The sequence below is a fragment of the Neovison vison genome, chromosome 7 (genome assembly GCF_020171115.1).
Source record: "Neovison vison isolate M4711 chromosome 7, ASM_NN_V1, whole genome shotgun sequence".
NCBI lineage: Eukaryota > Metazoa > Chordata > Mammalia > Carnivora > Mustelidae > Neogale > Neogale vison.
Genome location: NC_058097.1, coordinates 196290436 through 196307539, shown reverse-complemented (window position 1 = coordinate 196307539; position 17104 = coordinate 196290436). Strand labels below are relative to the sequence as shown.

General features: G+C 40.1%; 1 protein-coding gene across 2 annotated transcripts; it reads left to right on the top strand.

Annotated features, from left to right (window-relative positions):
- The first annotated feature begins 6815 nt into the window (after positions 1–6815).
- LOC122914530 (high affinity immunoglobulin epsilon receptor subunit beta-like) lies at positions 6816–15963 on the top strand. 2 transcript variants are annotated; one of them, XM_044261150.1, is made up of 7 exons: positions 6816–6933; positions 10010–10166; positions 10581–10712; positions 11374–11430; positions 12123–12260; positions 13450–13551; positions 14995–15963. In XM_044261150.1, exons 2-7 carry the CDS (start codon positions 10011–10013, stop codon positions 15118–15120), a joined length of 711 nt encoding a protein of 236 aa, XP_044117085.1. In that variant the 5' UTR covers positions 6816–6933; position 10010; the 3' UTR covers positions 15121–15963. The 2 variants fall into 2 exon arrangements, with proteins under 2 accessions (XP_044117085.1, XP_044117084.1); XM_044261149.1 differs by having other exon boundaries at positions 12123–12266.
- Positions 15964–17104: the final 1141 nt, after the last annotated feature.

The following is a 17104-nucleotide window of genomic DNA, read 5'->3' as shown; positions in this document are numbered from 1 at the left end:
TTCTTTGCCTGAAAGAATGTAGGGGATAAATGTTCATGTGTGTGTGTGAGAGAAAGAGAGACAGAGAGACACAGAGAGAGAGAGAATGATTCCTTCTCTTGAGAACACCGCAGTGGACACTAGAAGTGGGGCTGTCAAACACATGGGGCCACTGTCCTTCCACACACGGTTGACTCTACCGTACCCTCATCGCGCCACCCCACCACTTCCATTATCCTAGTGCGGGAGCTCCTCCTGGGTCTCTCCTGTTAAGACTGTAATCGAAGGAGTGAGACTGATATAAAGTGAAAGTCAAGCAATGCTTTATTTCTCGCCAAGCATCGAGAATCAAACCAACCATTCAGGGCCGCCTCTTACAGAGAGGAGGATCCCTCCCTGCCTTACAGATTAAGTTTTAAAGGGCAAAGGCCATGTAGTTGGGCCTGGCCACACACAGATGCCCAATGAGATTGCAACACACAGAGAAAGCTGCATAGTCATGCTAGGTCACACACGGGTGACCAATTTACCTTATAGTAGATATTTGAACGAGCCTATCACCTTGGTCAGAACTGGCACCCAAAAGGGCCCAAAGGGCAGGGCCCACATTCCTTGGTAGCTAGGGAGATAGTATGCATGCCCCACTGATTGGATGTCTCCATCTGGCCTGACCCACCCTTGTATTTGGGCTTTGTTACCCGGGACTGGTTTCCCCGGACTTGCTTTTAAGTAAGTCCCCTGGGGGGCGGAGGGCAGGGTCAGTTTAAGTTTTACTGCATAAATGTCAAAATCACTGTTTAACCTGAGGGAATCACTCTGGCTAAATAGGCCCTTACACTCCTAGCTTTGACTCCTTTCTCAGAAAAGGCAGCCAGCCCTTTAGGCAACCCTCAAAGTCCGTTCTCACCATAGGTTCAACATAACTGCTAAGCACCTATGCCCCTCTAGCATGAGTGCAATGAGACTGCCATCTACGTTGAGATATGAAGATGTATTGAAAACGTGTGTGAAGTGTTTACCGTTATATCTATCTAGTACATAGAAGGTGCTCAGTTAACTTGAGTTTTATTTTCTATTTTCTTCCACCCTTCCCCTAACTTCCCTACACCACTCTGATCCTCTAATCAATTTTAATCTCAATCCACCTCTAGGATTTGGAAACTGATTAATCTCATAAAACCCTTCATTTCTTCAAGAGAGTCCGTACACCTCTAAATAGGGAATCTTAGACGGCGGTAATTTATTTTCTCTTCCCTTTGCTGCAAGGGAAGGTTTTAGAAGTAATAGCTTTTTGGGACGCCTGGGTGGCTCAGTTGGTTAAGCTGCTGCCTTCGTCTCAGGTCATGATCCCAGCGTCCTGGGATCGAGTCCCACATCGGGCTCCTTGCTTGGCGGGGAGCCTGCTTCTCCCTCTGCCTCTGCCTGCCACTCTGTCTGCCTGTGCTTGCTCTCGCTTCTCTTTCTATGACAAATAAATAAATAAATAATCTTAAAAAAAAAAAAAAAGAAGTAATGGCTTTTCAGAGCTTCCGCCACACGTGACTCTACTGACACCCAGTGGTGATAGAGAGAAAAAATTTTCCCCCTAAAGAAAAGGCAAGGCAGTGTATTAATTCGGTGTCCCTGTAGGCAGCTAATCTGACAGCACGAAATCATACCCGCAAATTTGTCTGCACATGGCATTAGTGAGGTGGGGACAATATGCCTCTAGAAATTACTTATTATTTGCTTCTTCAAAAAGAAACAAACCATAACCATAAGGGTGCTGGAGGGGCTATGTTCATGTGAAATAAAATATACTTAATATGAAACATTATTAGAGAGAAAGAGGGGTATTTTGTAATGATAAAAGGGGCAACAGAGCAGGAAGAAACAAGAGTAAATAAATGTGTCCCCAAATATAGAAAGCACCACTGATAGTGATGAAGTTCTTGAACCTAGGTGAGGTTCGGTGGGGTGAGGTTCGGAGCCGACGGCTAAAGAAAGAATTCTTAAGACGTCTCTGGTGCAAAAAGGTGGTTTATTAGAGCACGGGGACAGGACCCGTGGGCAGGCAGAGATGCGGCTGCCCCGAGCCTGTGAGGAGTGTCTGGTTATATACACAGGAGTTGGGTAGGTGAGGACAAAGGGGGTGATGTTAGTCTCTTAGGAATTTTGGAAGCAAGGTCTGCAGGACCTTGAGGAGAAAGGTTATTTATTACTAGTAATAAAAATCTTCTTGTGAGTCCCTTTAGATGTGTATCAATGGGCCATATGCTTGGGAATGATTCTCAACATTATCTTGGAGATCTAGAGATAAGGCTTCACATTTCTCCTATCAAGTGTCCTAGACACTTGTTTGGGTTTAGAAGAAATTTAACTTTATTTACATTTCCTTTTACCTCCGCCTCCTTTGGTTTCTTATGGAGGGGAGGGTGGCATTAGGGCTTGAGGAACTGAGTTATGTGTCCTTGGAAATTGGGCTAGGGAAATTGGGCTACTGATAAGGTAGCTTCTTTGTTTGTAAATCTCAGGGACATTTGCAAACAAAGGGAGACTCCTGCCTTACAGGACTGTGATCTCTGCAATATAACCATTTGTTCTTCTTTCAGGGCAGTCAGGGGTGCCTGAGGAATGTCATACATATTACTAAGGGGAGTGGGTGGAGAGGGGGTGCAAGGCGCCAGCCCCTGCTCCCTCCTCAACCAGCCTCCTGCTCCCTCATCAATAGAATTGAAAGGAGAATTCAGCAATATTGGGTTTTAATATTTTATCCTCAATCACTGATAAAAAAAACTAGACAGAAAAATCAAGAAGAAAATAAAAGACTTGAAAGCTATTAACCAACTTAACCTGATGCATATATTTAAAAAACTTAACAAAATATAATATATATTAATAAAAATAATATTAATATAACATTATAATATATAAACATAATCATAAATATATAAAACATTATAATATATAAAATATAGTATACTATTAAAACCCTCCACCCATTTTGTGAAAATGGGTTTTGAGTGAAACTAGTGAAATCACCAAGTATCACTCCCAGAATTTTAAGGGTATAATTAATATTCTAGGAGTTGATTTGGGGTTAGTCAAAGACATTGTCTGAGCAGCCCCAACCTCATCACACAAGCCATTTAAATCTGGGTCTAGAGATCAGGGACAGGGCAGCTGCCATGTCTTGGAGAGAGACATGTGGCAGTGAATGGTAGACGGTCTCCAAGAGGCCCCTAGTTGACAGCCAAAAAAAAAAAAAAATGGGACCTCATTCCCAGTGTTGTTAGGAACTAAACTCTGTCAACAGCCTGAATGAACTTGGCAGATGCTCCCATGCCCAAGATGATATGTTAGCTCTGGCCAACACTTGACTTTAGCCATTTGAGACCCTGGACAGAGAACCCCATCCTGTCATGCTCAACTCTGGACCCAAGGAAACTGTGAGATAACCCATTTGAATCATGTTAAGCCACAAAATTGGTAATATTATATTGATAATAATGTATTTACCTATTATTTTATATATATAATATAATATATAAAATATATATTTATATATATAAAATATAGAGAGAGATTATAGAAGATTCATAGGACCCAGTAGGACTATGTGTACAACTTGGATCTACTGGAGGGCCAGGACATGATATCACAATAGCATACACACACACACACACACACACACACACACACACACATACATATGTAAATATATAACACCAATAATTTACAATTATTACAATATTGGTAATAATGTATTTTTCTACAGTGATAGAAAACAAACACCAATCACATGCTAGAACTTAAAAGACAATAAATTAAAAGACAATAAATTTTAAAAGATAGAAATACCACAAAGTAAGTTCTCTGAACAAAACAGAATTAAATGAGATATCAATAGCAGAACGACATTGTGGAATCCCCCTCATAACTGTAAATTTAAATTACTCACTTCTCAATTGACAATGAATCAAAGAAATCAAAAAAAGAAATTGGAAAATATTTTTAAAATTTTAAAATTTTAAATATTTTTAAATATTTAAAAATATTTTAAAATTAAAATATTTTAAATTGAATAGAAAAGAAAACATATCAAAATGTATGGGAGATGGCAAACCCTGGACCTAGAAGAAAATTTATAGCTTTAAGTCCTTATATCAGAAACAAAGATGTCTCGGGACGCCTGGGTGGCTCAGTTGGTTGGACGACTGCCTTCGGCTCAGGGCGTGATCCTGGAGTCCCGGGATCGAGTCCCACATCAGGCTCCCAGCTCCATGGGGGAGTCTGCTTTGCTCTCTGACCTTCTCCTCGCTCATGCTCTCTCTCACTGTCTCTCTCTCTCAAATAAATAAAATCTTTAAAAAAAAAAAAAAAAAAAAAGAAACAAAAATGTCTCAAATCAATAACCTAAACCCCCTCCTACAAAACTAGAAAAAAAAGGAGAGAAAACTAAATCCCAAGTAAGGAGAAATAAGGAAATAATTAAGTCTAGAGTGAAAAATCAAGGAACAGAAAACAGAAAAATAATAAAGAAAAATCAATGGAACCAAAAGTTGGTTCTTTGAAAATTCCAGCAAAACTGACGACAACATCAGCTAGGCAGACTAAGTGAAAATGAGAGAGAAGACACACATTATCAAAATCAGTCACGGGAGTGGAGACACCACCACCAACTCCACAAAAATTAAAAGCTTTATAAGAGCATTAAATATAATTCCAGACGATTTCATGCCAGCAATTTATACAAGTGAATGAAATTATAAAATAGACATAAGTTACCAAAACTGATCCAAACGAATTAGAAAACATCAATATATGTATAACAAATGAAAACACTGAAATAATATTTGAATACTTTGCCACTGAGAAAAGCTCAAATATATCTATCAGATAATTAAAGACAAAATTATAACAATCCATGACAAATTTCTTCACAAAAGAAAGGAGGGGGACACTCTCAACTCATTCCCTTAGCCAGGATTACCCTGATACCAAAGCCAGACAAAACATTAGAAGGAAAGAAAGCTACAGAAAAATATGCCATCTGCCATCTGCCATCTTCCTGAGGTCACAACGACAAAGTCAAATAAGAGGGCCGCTCTGGTGGGATTTCTGTTATCACCGTATCAGCCATAACCTAGGCAAGGGGCATCCCACTTGGGAGCTTGTTCGATAGTCTTTGTGGAACAATTCTGATGCCACTAGCTTCTACAGTGTTTCTGCGGCTTCAGTAGCCACTGACCATCATAAGGCGAAGGAGAGACAGCAGAGCAGGTGCGTTTTTTGAGTGTAGAGGATGCATATCTCCTTTAATCCATTGTAAGCTAAATTCTCAAAAGCCTATAGATGAAGACAATTTAACAGTGTGGGTTGTCTGGATTCCTTTGACTAGCACTCCTCCTGTTGGCCAAAAAGGGGAAAACTCACTTTTGTTTTTGCTAAGCAGGAACACTAAAAATGAATTTTTAGCCGAATTTTGCAGTTTCTTACTCATTCATTTTGCTAGATCCTAAGGTCAAGTTTCTATCATTTCCATATTATACCTGGAAGTTCTGTGATCAGTAACTGATTTTAAAGCCTGTGCTACTTCACGCCACAGTGGTTCAGTAACCACCTCTGTACCCCCTTTATCAAAAGCATCCTTTTTTTTTTTCTATAAATAAATCCCGAGCAATATTTTTAGTTAAAGATGAATCTTGGTCTTCAATGCAATGTCACTTCTAATGCCAGTGTTCCAATGGAAAGAGTTAGTGTTTAATTTGTAAAGAAGATTCATAGGACCCAGTAGGACTATGTGTGCCACTAGGATCTCTTGGAGGGATAGGACATGATATCACAATAGCATTAAACTAAGGATATATGTTCCAGCTAAGAACTGCCTCGCAGTCCGTAATGCCAGGCTTGAGTTCCAGTTGTCTTCCCCTTTCCTCCGGAATGCACGTTCTGTTTTTGACAGTGAATCCCAAAAGAATACCTCAGGACCAGGGAGCCCAGAGTTGTAGTGGTGGTTGGACTTCTTACACCTGGCTTGTCCTGTGGGCATGTTATGCAACCAGCCCCAACAGCACACAATCTGTGGTCTCCTTGAAGCCACGTGCAAATCACCAGTCACACTGTTATCAGTAAATAATGCTGACAAGCTGGCACAAACCACCCAGAAACTCCTCAGACCCATGGTTACAAAGCAACTCAATGAGTCAATGTGTTCATGCCTTGACCAAGGTCAGCGCCTTGCAGGCACTCCACCAAAAACAGCTCTGGGGATTATAGATGTGCTGAAATTAACCCTGACAACACAGGCAGGCGTTTTGATAGACTTGGTTTGAATAATCATAGACTTGGTTTGACTAAGCCTTGTGATCTTCGGTCCAGTTCTCAGCTTCCTTTTAAAAATAATTCTAAAATACATAAGTAGATCCTTGTGTCATGTAAGGACTGGAAGAAGAAATTCTGAATGTCATTGACTGTACTGCTCTCTGATGTTGGAGATAAGGGAAAGGAAACATTTTAAACCTTTCAAAAGTGTCCTCTCAGCAAGGAGAAAAAGCAGGTGGCAATGGGGAAGAGGCCAGGGCTTGAAGTTATCTTTTTGATAGCGGCACGTTGAGGACATCTCAAGAATGAGAACAGAACCATTAATGTAATGTCAGCCAGGGAGCTTGAGTCTAAATAATCCAATGAAAACAAACGTGATAGAGTATGTATGGTCAGAAGAGTCCAGGAAGCTTTGTTTCTGAGCTTGGTAGATTGCTGACTATCTTCCAATACTATTAAGGCTTGCTTATCTCTACTGCCCATATATGTAAGTGGAAGCTGGAAATGAAGAAGTCTAGAGTAACAATTCTGCCATAACCATCCTTCTCTAGGACAGAAGGCAGTGGGGCAGCTGGGTGAAAGAGATGAAACACAAAGTTGCAAACCAGGATAGCTTGTTTAAAAGCCCAGCAGCCTAGGAGAGAGATCAAGGTAGGTGCAGAGCGTTTTCGGTTTCATATATTCTGGTAGAATTTGGCAATGATTCTGTGATGAGTCTGGGCTGGGGATACACAAAATCCTTCGATTGGGAGCAGATCCAGGTTTGCAGAGTGAGGACCAAGGGAGGGGAGCAGGGAGCAGGACATCCTTTCTCTGCCAAAAAAGCGGTTGTTGTGTTGTATTTGGTTATTGTATTTTCTTGCTGTTATCTTTTTTTTTTTTTTTAAGGTTCCATTTACTTATTTGACACAGAGAAAGAGAGATCCCAAGTAGGCAGAAAGGCAGGCAGAGAGAGAGGGGGAAGCAGGCTCCCAGCTGAGCAGAGAGCCTGATGCGGGGCTCGATCCCAGGATCCTGGAATCATGACCCGAGCAGAAGGCAGAGGCTTTAACCCACTGAGCCACCCAGGTGCCCCAACTGCTGTTATCTTTTTAGTAAGGATATACACACAGACAACACCGTTACAAATACTTCACCTACTGTCCAGAGTCAATAGATAGCCTTTTGGCTTCATTTGCTTCAAAGTCACATAATAAAAATAAATAAATCTTTGGAGGCAGAGCTGAAGTCTTAGCCCTGAGACTTCAGTCCCTTTTCCCCTCTTCTGCACTCAGAGACTATCATTATTTTCCCCTTCTTATCCCTGTAAAAATTTTAACAACAAGCATATGCACTCATACACAGGTTAAGGCAGTGTTTTATTTTGAAATTAGAGTTTTGGAAAATAAAATTATCTTCTTCGCCAAAAGGTGAGTATGCCATTTTCTTAAACTCTGAAATACACAGATAAAAGGAATTCACAGAGGCCATTGTACACTCCATGGTCAAAAGTGATTCAGGAAGTTTCTAGAGCAACGTGTGTTGTCCTTAATTCTATCTGTCCTTTTGCATCAGAGTTCATGTTTTACCCGTAAAAGAATTATTTGTTTTTGTTTTAGAATTTCAGCAATACCTTCCTTTCCTTGTTTATCATTAATTCATTTAAAAAGTAAAGGTTATTCTCCCACTAGATGCCAAACGATGGTCTAGTTGCTAAACAAACAATAAAGAAAATCTTAAATTACTAGAATGTCACAGCCAGAAAAAGAAAAAAAAAAAAACTTCCACTATGTTTTATATTTAGTTTGAAATGTTTTGTAAATACTTGATTTAATCTTTAGAAAAGAAGTGTTTCAGTGAGGGTGTCCTAACCTGATAATCCAGGTATTTCTAGTGACGACGAAAACAGAGAAAACCTTCTTGGCATGAAATTTGGGCTGTGTAACACATGCTATATAATCCTTATGCTTTGATGCAGTAATCCCACAAAAGGAAATTTTATAAATATTAATGTTAAATGGATATTTATTTACAGTAACAAAAATGTCACTTTAATATATGGCATCTTGAGAATGCTCAATAAATTATACCATTAGCCTTTTTATCAAATATTGTACAGATGTAAAAGTGATGATTAGAAGACACTTGGAAAGATTTTTAGTATATAATGCTAAGTGTAAAAAATTTAGAGATAAGCATGCACATAAACCATAATTAAGCTCTCAAAAACCATTTATGTATATATCAACAACTATTGAGATGGAATGGAAGCAAATATCGTTAGTGGTGTGTAGTTAATCTAACTTTGCATGAATTTCTCTGTATTTTTCAAAATCTTTTAATGTATTTAGCACCTGGGTGGCTCAGTCAATGAAGCCTCCTACTCTTGATTTCAACTGAGCTCATGATCTCAGGGTCTTGGGATTGAGCCTCACGTCAGGCTTAAGATTCTCTCTTTCCCTCTTCCTCTGCCTCACCCACCACCATGGGCTCACTTGCTCTCTCTCTCTCTCAAAAGAAAACAAAAACAAAAACAAAACAGTGTAGCTTTCTAAAGAAAAAAATAATAATTTAGGCTTAGTGGAAAAGCCAATAGAGTGAGATCCACTCTGTTCTATTCTAAAAATTGATCATATTGAAATTTTAGGCAATGATATGGGAGAATGAATAGGAAAGCTTTAAATTGCTCTTGTTCTGAGGAGAAAAGAAATGAAGTGGAAACACTCCTCATATTGCTGATTATTAAATAGCTCTGATGAGTTATCTCAATAACATTGCATCATGAAGTCCTTATGAGGTGAGAGAAACACTGCTATTCCTCAATCACAACTGAAGAATAGAAACTTGGAGAATGGGGGTGCCTGGTGGCTCAGCGGTTAAGCGACTGCCTTCAGCTCAGGTCATGATCCTGGAGTCATGGGATCGAGTCCCACCTCTGGCTCCCTGCCCCGTGGAGAGTCTGCTTCTCCCTCTGACCCTCCCACCTCTTGTGTTCTCTCTCATTCTCTCGCTTTCAAATAAATAAAATCTTTTAAAAAGAAAGAAACTTGGAGCATGTACATGAATTTTCTGAAGCTCCAGAACAAATAACTAGGAGAGTTGAGATCTTTGTCAGGGTGTGCCTGACATTACAGTATGCATCCTTTCAATCAGATTTCACCCTTGGCAAGGGTGAGCATCTTTGATTCCTGGGAGTGGCACCCCATTTACCCGTCCCTGCCTGTCTCCCCCTACTGTGCTCCAGAATCCCATAGTGCATTGATTCCATCCTGCAGGGCCTCAGAACCCAGGCTTCCAGGCCTCCAGTAAGGGTTGCTTATCATCTCCTTCAGATAGATTTGTTGGGAGCCAAGGGAACAAGTTTTACAGGTGATACCTTTTGCCAGTGTCTTCTTTTCCTATGAAATGCAATCCTTTCAGGGGCACCTGGGTGGCTCAATTGTTAAGCATCTGCTTTCGGCTCAGCTCATGATCCCAGGGTCCTGGGATTGAGCCCTGCATCAGGCTCCCTCCTCTGCAGAAAATCTGCTTCTCCCTTTCCCATTCCCCCTACTTGTGTTCCCTCTCTGGCTGTCTCTCTCTCTGTGTCAAATAAATAAAATCTTTAAAAATATGTATATAATCCTCTCAGTACTAGGAAGTGTTGCAGCTGCTTTCTTCAAACGCCTCCAGAAATGTGTGTAGCATTCTGCACCCTGAGCGTTGTGGGGCTTGATGAAGAATTCTGACTACGTGTGGTCTTTTACAGAATGAGAGGTGTCATTGGTACCGGTGGGTTTGTTGAGGGCATTTCAACAAATGAAATTCAAAGCATGCAGGTGGGACAAGCAGATGCAACTAAGTCTGATGGACATCTACCCAGCAAGCTGCATAACTTCCTTAAAAAGAATCTGCGATCTCTGGGTGTAAGTTACCGTTAGTCCTGTAGACATTGGGGGGTGAGTATAAAAATTAATGTGCTCTGTAATTTTATTTGGGATAAATTCTTTCATGCCAATTCATAAGATTAGGTAAGAAGTGAGTGAGGGCGATATATTTGGGTGTACCATTAGGTCAAATGTTTTGGGATGAAGGTGTTTGGGGCTCTCAGAGATCAAATGGAATGTTTTTCCCAAATGTAATATCCCCATGAGGTAATATCCATCAACAAGGCTTGATTAACCAATACAATTTCTTTGGATTCTCTTCCAAGGATTATTTTCCAATTAAGGTGAAAAGATCACACATGATTCATATATGATCTTGAGATCTGAAGGAAAGATGTCTCTAATTGTAAAGAGTTTCCTCTTCACCCCTATGTTCTGTTTGTCTTCCTCCAGGTAGCTCAGATAATGACTGGTCTGAAATGCTTCTTAGCTGGCATCATCGAGATTTTTTTCTACTGGTACATTAAGGACAAGGGTCTTTTATTCTGCTTTTATATTGGCTACCCATTCTGGGCTGGAGCATCTGTGAGTATATCAATTAGAACTACTTTGGGAACCAAAGAAGTTATTTGGAAATTATAAATAAAGGGAAAATGTATTTAATTAGTTTATCCTCTCTTTTTATAGTCAACAGCTGAGATAGATTTATTTATTTATTTATTTATTTATTTGGCAGAACCACTGTGTTGAGTAGATAGGGGATTTGTAGGAGAGAAGGTGACAAAAGTAGCCTCAGGACCAACTGCAAGTGTTTGGCCAAAATAAAAAAAATGCTCGAGTCCCATGCTCCCTCCTTTGAAAGGAGAGATCATCCTTAACTGAGATGATCCAGGCATACATTAGAAAGCAAATGAACTTTCAGGTTGGAATATGTTTGGATAGATTAGAATGGGGGTGTGTAGGGCAGATCATTCTTCCCATCCAACTTTGTCACAACTGATGGCATCTACATGGAGCCCTTGCCTCACCTTCTGTCCACATCAATATTCTTCCATCCATATGCCCAAAGTAGACTCAGATCCAACTTGATCCAGTTCAATGATTTGTTCTTTAGGAATATTCTGTCAGAATATACATATTGACTGGGTAAGATGTGGGGTTCAGGGTGGGTCATCCAGGGTGGTGGTAGGTGATGTGGATGGGAAAGAGTTCTCCCCCATGAATGTCTTCCCTGTCTTACAAACAGTTCATCATGTCTGGATCTTTGACCATCTCATGTACAAAAAAGCCAACAAAATTTCTGGTGAGTATCATTTTCCCTTTTGCTATTTCATGAGTTAATAAGAGCAGTTGACTCTGACTCTCTACACAAAGCTAAACCAATACAAAATTTGGATTTTCCAGTCTATTTTATTGACTACCTTGCAACTTTTTCTTCAATGATCTATTAATTCTTTAGCATATGAGGCATATACTTAGCTTTTTTTAGGAGGAGAAAGTGTTCAACTGTATGAGTTTTAGCAAACACTTTTTAAAAAATCTGGTAAGAAGCAAAGTTAAGGGAGTCTTTACATACAGATCCCATCGCAGTGGTTGAAGAGGTACATTTTGGAAGGCTAAAATGGGGAGGATGGTGCATATGTTTGTGCGTTTGTATCAGGGAGCTTCTAATTCCGGGAGCTTCTAATTCCAGGAGCTTCTAATTCAGGAGGACATATTAGAGATCACTCCAACCAGTGATATCAGAACAGACAGAATCCCCACCATGTTGGCTCTGTCCATGACCTTTCATTTCAGGAGGACCAGGTATTTCCTTCTCTCCCATGTGTGAGGTGGATTGCCAGCATACTGCTCTGGTAAAGAGGCTGGGTTGCTTATGAAGGCTCACCTACACTAGCCCACGGAGCCAGGGTGGGACTCAAGGATACTGCCGAAGAGGCATCCGGAAATACAAAGGCCCTGAGTACTTCTACTGAATGCATTGTTCTCTTGCAGACTGGAGTGACTATTGGAGCTAACATGGTCAGCACACTACTTTCGAGCACTGGGATAGTTCTTCTCTCAGTGAATTTAGTTGCTCTATTCTTATCTGAATGCTCAGAGTTACGTGAGTGTTCACTGATTAAAACTTTTGTAAGTGTAAGTACTATTTTGTTGGATGGTCTTTTCACCTGTGATGCTTGCTTTCAGTTCTATTAGTCCTCAGAGACTAAAATCTACCATGAAGTCTCTCAAAGTTGAAAAGTAACAGGGGGAACAAACAAACAAACAAACAAATGTAATCATGAATTTTGTCTAAAAAGGAAACAAAAACCTGATATTAGAATTGAAGAATTGTGTGAGTGCCTCATTTGAAAAACATATACTCTTATCATTCCAAATTCTCTCTCTTCTCTGGGCACACTGATCTATGAACAGCCCCCCCCGTCCCCACTGATCTATGAACAGTCTTTTATTGTTCATAGATCAGAAAAGAGAGACTTGATCTGGAACACTAATTGAAAATTAGCCTATAGGGGCACCTGGGTGGCTCAGTGGGTTAAGCCTCTGCCTTCAGCTCAGGTCATGATCTCAGGGTCCTGGGATCAAAAGCCCCACATCGGGCTCTCTGCTCAGCAGGGAGCCTGCTTCCCCCGCCTCTCTGCCTGCCTCTCTGCCTACTTGTGATCTCTGTCTGTCAAATAAATAAATAAAATCTTAAAAAAAAAAAAGAAAATTAGCCTATGGATTAGAATTAGTTAAAGTACACATTTAAATTATAGTTAAAATTATATAAAATTTGGGAGCTGGTCTGCATCCTTTTAATGTTAATGTTAATGTTAATGTTAACTTAAAAGGCAAGTGGAATGTTGGTAAATCCATTTTTTCTGCAAGTAAAGTTGAATCTCATGACCTTTGTGTATGTACGGGTACGCCTGTGTATACGTGGGTGCAGGTGTGTGAGAGAGAGAGAGAGAAACAGACAGACAGACAGAAATCCTGGCCTGTTCATAGTCAGTGTTTGTCTAATAAATGGGACAAAATGGCTGAAGTAGCAGTAACTCACTCTAGAATGTGAAGGGAGGTTTTTTGCAGAACTTTGCCATTTAGAACTCCCATAACTCACATTTGTTTCTGTAGGAGTTTATGTCTGGTGCTCACTGAAGCAAGGTTTGTGTCTGATCCAGGCTTCTGTATGAAGAGAATGTGCATATCCTGGATTGGGAGTGCATTGTTCTGCAAAATATCCACTAACCCTTGCCCTTGGGCAACCAGGGGGAGCATAGCACAGGCTAAAGCTAAGTAGGAAAATCTAAGCTCCTTCTCCTCTTCTCTTCCGTAGGTTATTGTGATCTTTCAAATGATAGTGACTTGTGTGCAAATTTTTATTTCCTTCTCGCTCTGTGGGCTCACTTATACTGTGCACGGCAATGAGATCAGCTGGGTGAGTAGCCTTTTTTATTGGGAAAATGAGGGAGCATTTAAAGCATTTCAGAGAATCATAGGTGCTAACTGTTAACTTCCATCTCTGGTTGAATAGAGATGGAAAAACCACCACCACAATCACCTTCAAAAGCCCTCTTAATGGGAAGACAGGGAGCTGGTGAATTTAGACAACCGTGGCTCTGTGTTACACTCACCAAACAACCTATCTCTACCTATTTCTTTGTAGAAACATTTCATTCCTCATGACTTAACACAGTTTCCCTCATTCCCTCACACATTACACATTCATTTCTTATTCATTCATCCAAAATATACTGCACATGTATTATAGTCACTGGGTTGTGAGATAAGGAAACAGGGGCTTTACCCATGTCTTCAACTAGTGAAAATCACATAGATACAGTAAATACTTAACGGAAGATGTCGCAGTCAAGTAAGAGATGCAGTAACTCTGGGAACACATAATTTAAATAGTTATTCCACACTTCATGATTTTCCAAGTTATCCCATCAATCATCTACATGCCAACATGTTCTTGTGCTCATGTGTACCTACATATGCATATGTGTATATCTGTCACATAGCCACGTCATCGATTCTGAAAGCCCTCAAAAATGATTGGCCTTGTGACCCCCCCACCAAAGTTATCATTCCAATATTTCTGTTTCCATGTCCCTAGGATGAAAGAGAGAGGGGCATATCTCCCTGTGTTCATGGATAGCATTTTTTAAAAGATCCTATTTATTTGAGAGAAAGAGCATGGGGGTGGGGAGGAACGTAAGGAGAGGGAGAAGCAGACTCCCCGCTGATCAGGGAGCCCCACAAGGGGCTCAATTCCAGAACCCTGAGATCACAACCTGAGCTAAAGGCAGATGCTTTCCCGACTGAGCCACCCAAGTACTCCTTCATGGACAACATTTTATTATTTTTTTGGAATGGCCCTCTCTCTTTCTCCTCCTCAAACTCCTGTAGATCCTGGCATGGATTGTTGACTACATAAATACCCAACAAGATCAATGAAAAATGTATTTTAGTGTGATTCCAGATATGTCTGGAATTGCCCCATCTCTGCCTCAGCTGTTGTGAACACCTCGGCTGGCCAGGGTGTCTCAGCTGTGGCACTACTGACATTTGGGAATGGATAATTACTTGTTGTGGGGGTGGTGGGGGATTATCTGTGCAAAGTAAGGTTTAACACCATCCCTGCTTCTATCCCTTAGAGGTCAACAATGTCTCCCACCCCCAATTTTGACAACCAAAATGTCTTCAGACATAGCTAAATATCCCCTGCCTGGGTTGGGGGTGGGGCAGGAGTAGGAGTACCATCAGCTGAGAGTCAGTGACCTACCGAGAGCATTGCAGGGATAAATTGACAAGATCAGACAAAATCACTGAAAATTGAGGTGAAATAATTATAAATGTTATGATGTCATATTTCTAGATCTCTGCACTAAGTTGCTTGATCAGATCACATCCTGAAGATCCTTATCAAGATTTATTGACTCAACCTGAAATTTATGAAGACTTAGCGCTGCAAGATATAGATCCTGTTCACTCTGATCTGTGAGACACCATCATAATCATCTTTACCACACCAGGGCATCTTGGATCCATGATGGCAACCAAAGACAGATTTTCTGTTAGGATCTCCTACCAATACCCTCCTTCCCACAGATTTCATCATGTAATTTATCTCTCTCTCTCTCTCTCTCTCTCTCACACACACACACACACACACACAAAATTATCAATATATGTGCTTTATTTTATAGTTGACCAGCAAGTACTAGTACGAGCACTCCATAGATGAATAGACCTTTTTTTTTTTCATTTGGATAATCTATTACCATTTTTAAGCAAGTATTAGTTCTTGGGTCTCACAGAGTAATTTGTTGTTACCCACTTCTTCCTAGAAACTGTACTTCCTTCTTGCTTGACAATTGATTCAAGTGAAAAATCTTTATACAAATAGTTTGGATAAGTAGTGGCATACAGTTCGGCATTGGGTCCAATCTAAGTTCCTTTGACAGCTGAATGTAGCAGCTCTTCCTTGCTTGTGTCAAGGTGAACATGAGAAAATAAAATAAGATACAAAGTGTAAATGACCACACTCTGATGTATGACATACAATAAAAATCTAAAGCAACTTCATTATTAACTGAACGCCAATTTAATCACCCTACCACTCAATGATTTTTTTAAAAGTAGTGTTGCTTTCGTCTTGGTGACTGTGTATTGCAGCATTTTAAAATTTTTTCATAAGGTGTTATCTAGGGTTTGGTTTCTCAAAGCAGGTTTTAAGATTAAGATTTGAGAGTGTGTTTCTTCAGAAAACAGAGACCACTGACTGGGAGAAAATATCTATAAATCATATATTTGATAATAGTCATGTATCCAGAATACATAGAGAATGCTCAGAACTCAGTAACAGGGGCACCTGGGTAGATCAGTCATTTTAAGGAACTGCCTTCTGCTCAGCTAATGATCCCAGGGACCTGGGATCGAGCTCCGCATCAGGCTCAGCGGGGAACCTGCTCTTCCCTCTCCTACTCTCCCTACTTGTGTTCCCTCTTTCACTGTCTCTCTCTGTGTGTCAAATAAATAAATAAAATCTTTAAAAAAAAAAACCTCAGCAACAAAATACCAAACAGGCTGAGTAATAAGATGTGTGCAAAATAATTGAACAGACACTTCACCAGTGAAGACATGGAGATTACAAATAAACACAAGATACTCGGTATTATTAATTGTTAAGAAATGCAAATTAAAACCATAATGAAATTCTTCTATACTTCTGTTGGAATGGCTAAAATGAAAAAGACTGATCATAACAAGTATTAACAAGAACAGGGAGAATAGAAACTCCCATACACAGTTGGTGGGGATGTGAAATGATCCAATTACACTGGAAAACATTCTGGCAGTTTCTTAAAAATTTAAACACCTGCTAATCACTGAGATATTCTGTTCTGGGTAGATACCCAAGAGAAATAAAGGTATATGGGGGGTTTTTTTGGTTTTGTTTTCTTGTTCTTTTTTTAAGATTTTATTATTTATTTGAGAGAGAGAGAGACAGAGTGAGAGAGCATGAGAGGGAAGGTCAGAGGGAGAAGCAGACTCCCCATAGAGCTGGGAGCCTGATGTGGGACTCGATCCCAGGACTCTGGGATCATGACCTGAACCGAAGGCAGTTGCTTAACTGACTGAGTCACCCAGGCGCCCCCAAAGGCATATGCTTGTACACAAATGTCAATAGCAGCTTTATTTGTAATCACCCCAACTGGAAACACTTCCAGTGTCTGTTAACAAGTAAGAGGATAAACAGATTGAAGCACATCCAAACAGTGAAATCCTACCATGGAGCAATTAAAAAGGAATGAACTGTCCACAGACAATGCAACATGGGTGAATTTCAATTTAATTATGCTGAGTGAAAGAAGACAGACAGAAAAATTACTAGCTGTATGATTCCATTTATATAAAGTTCCAAAATGGCAAACTAATCTGGAGCAACAGAAAGCAGGTCAATGATTTAATGAGATGAGCACGGG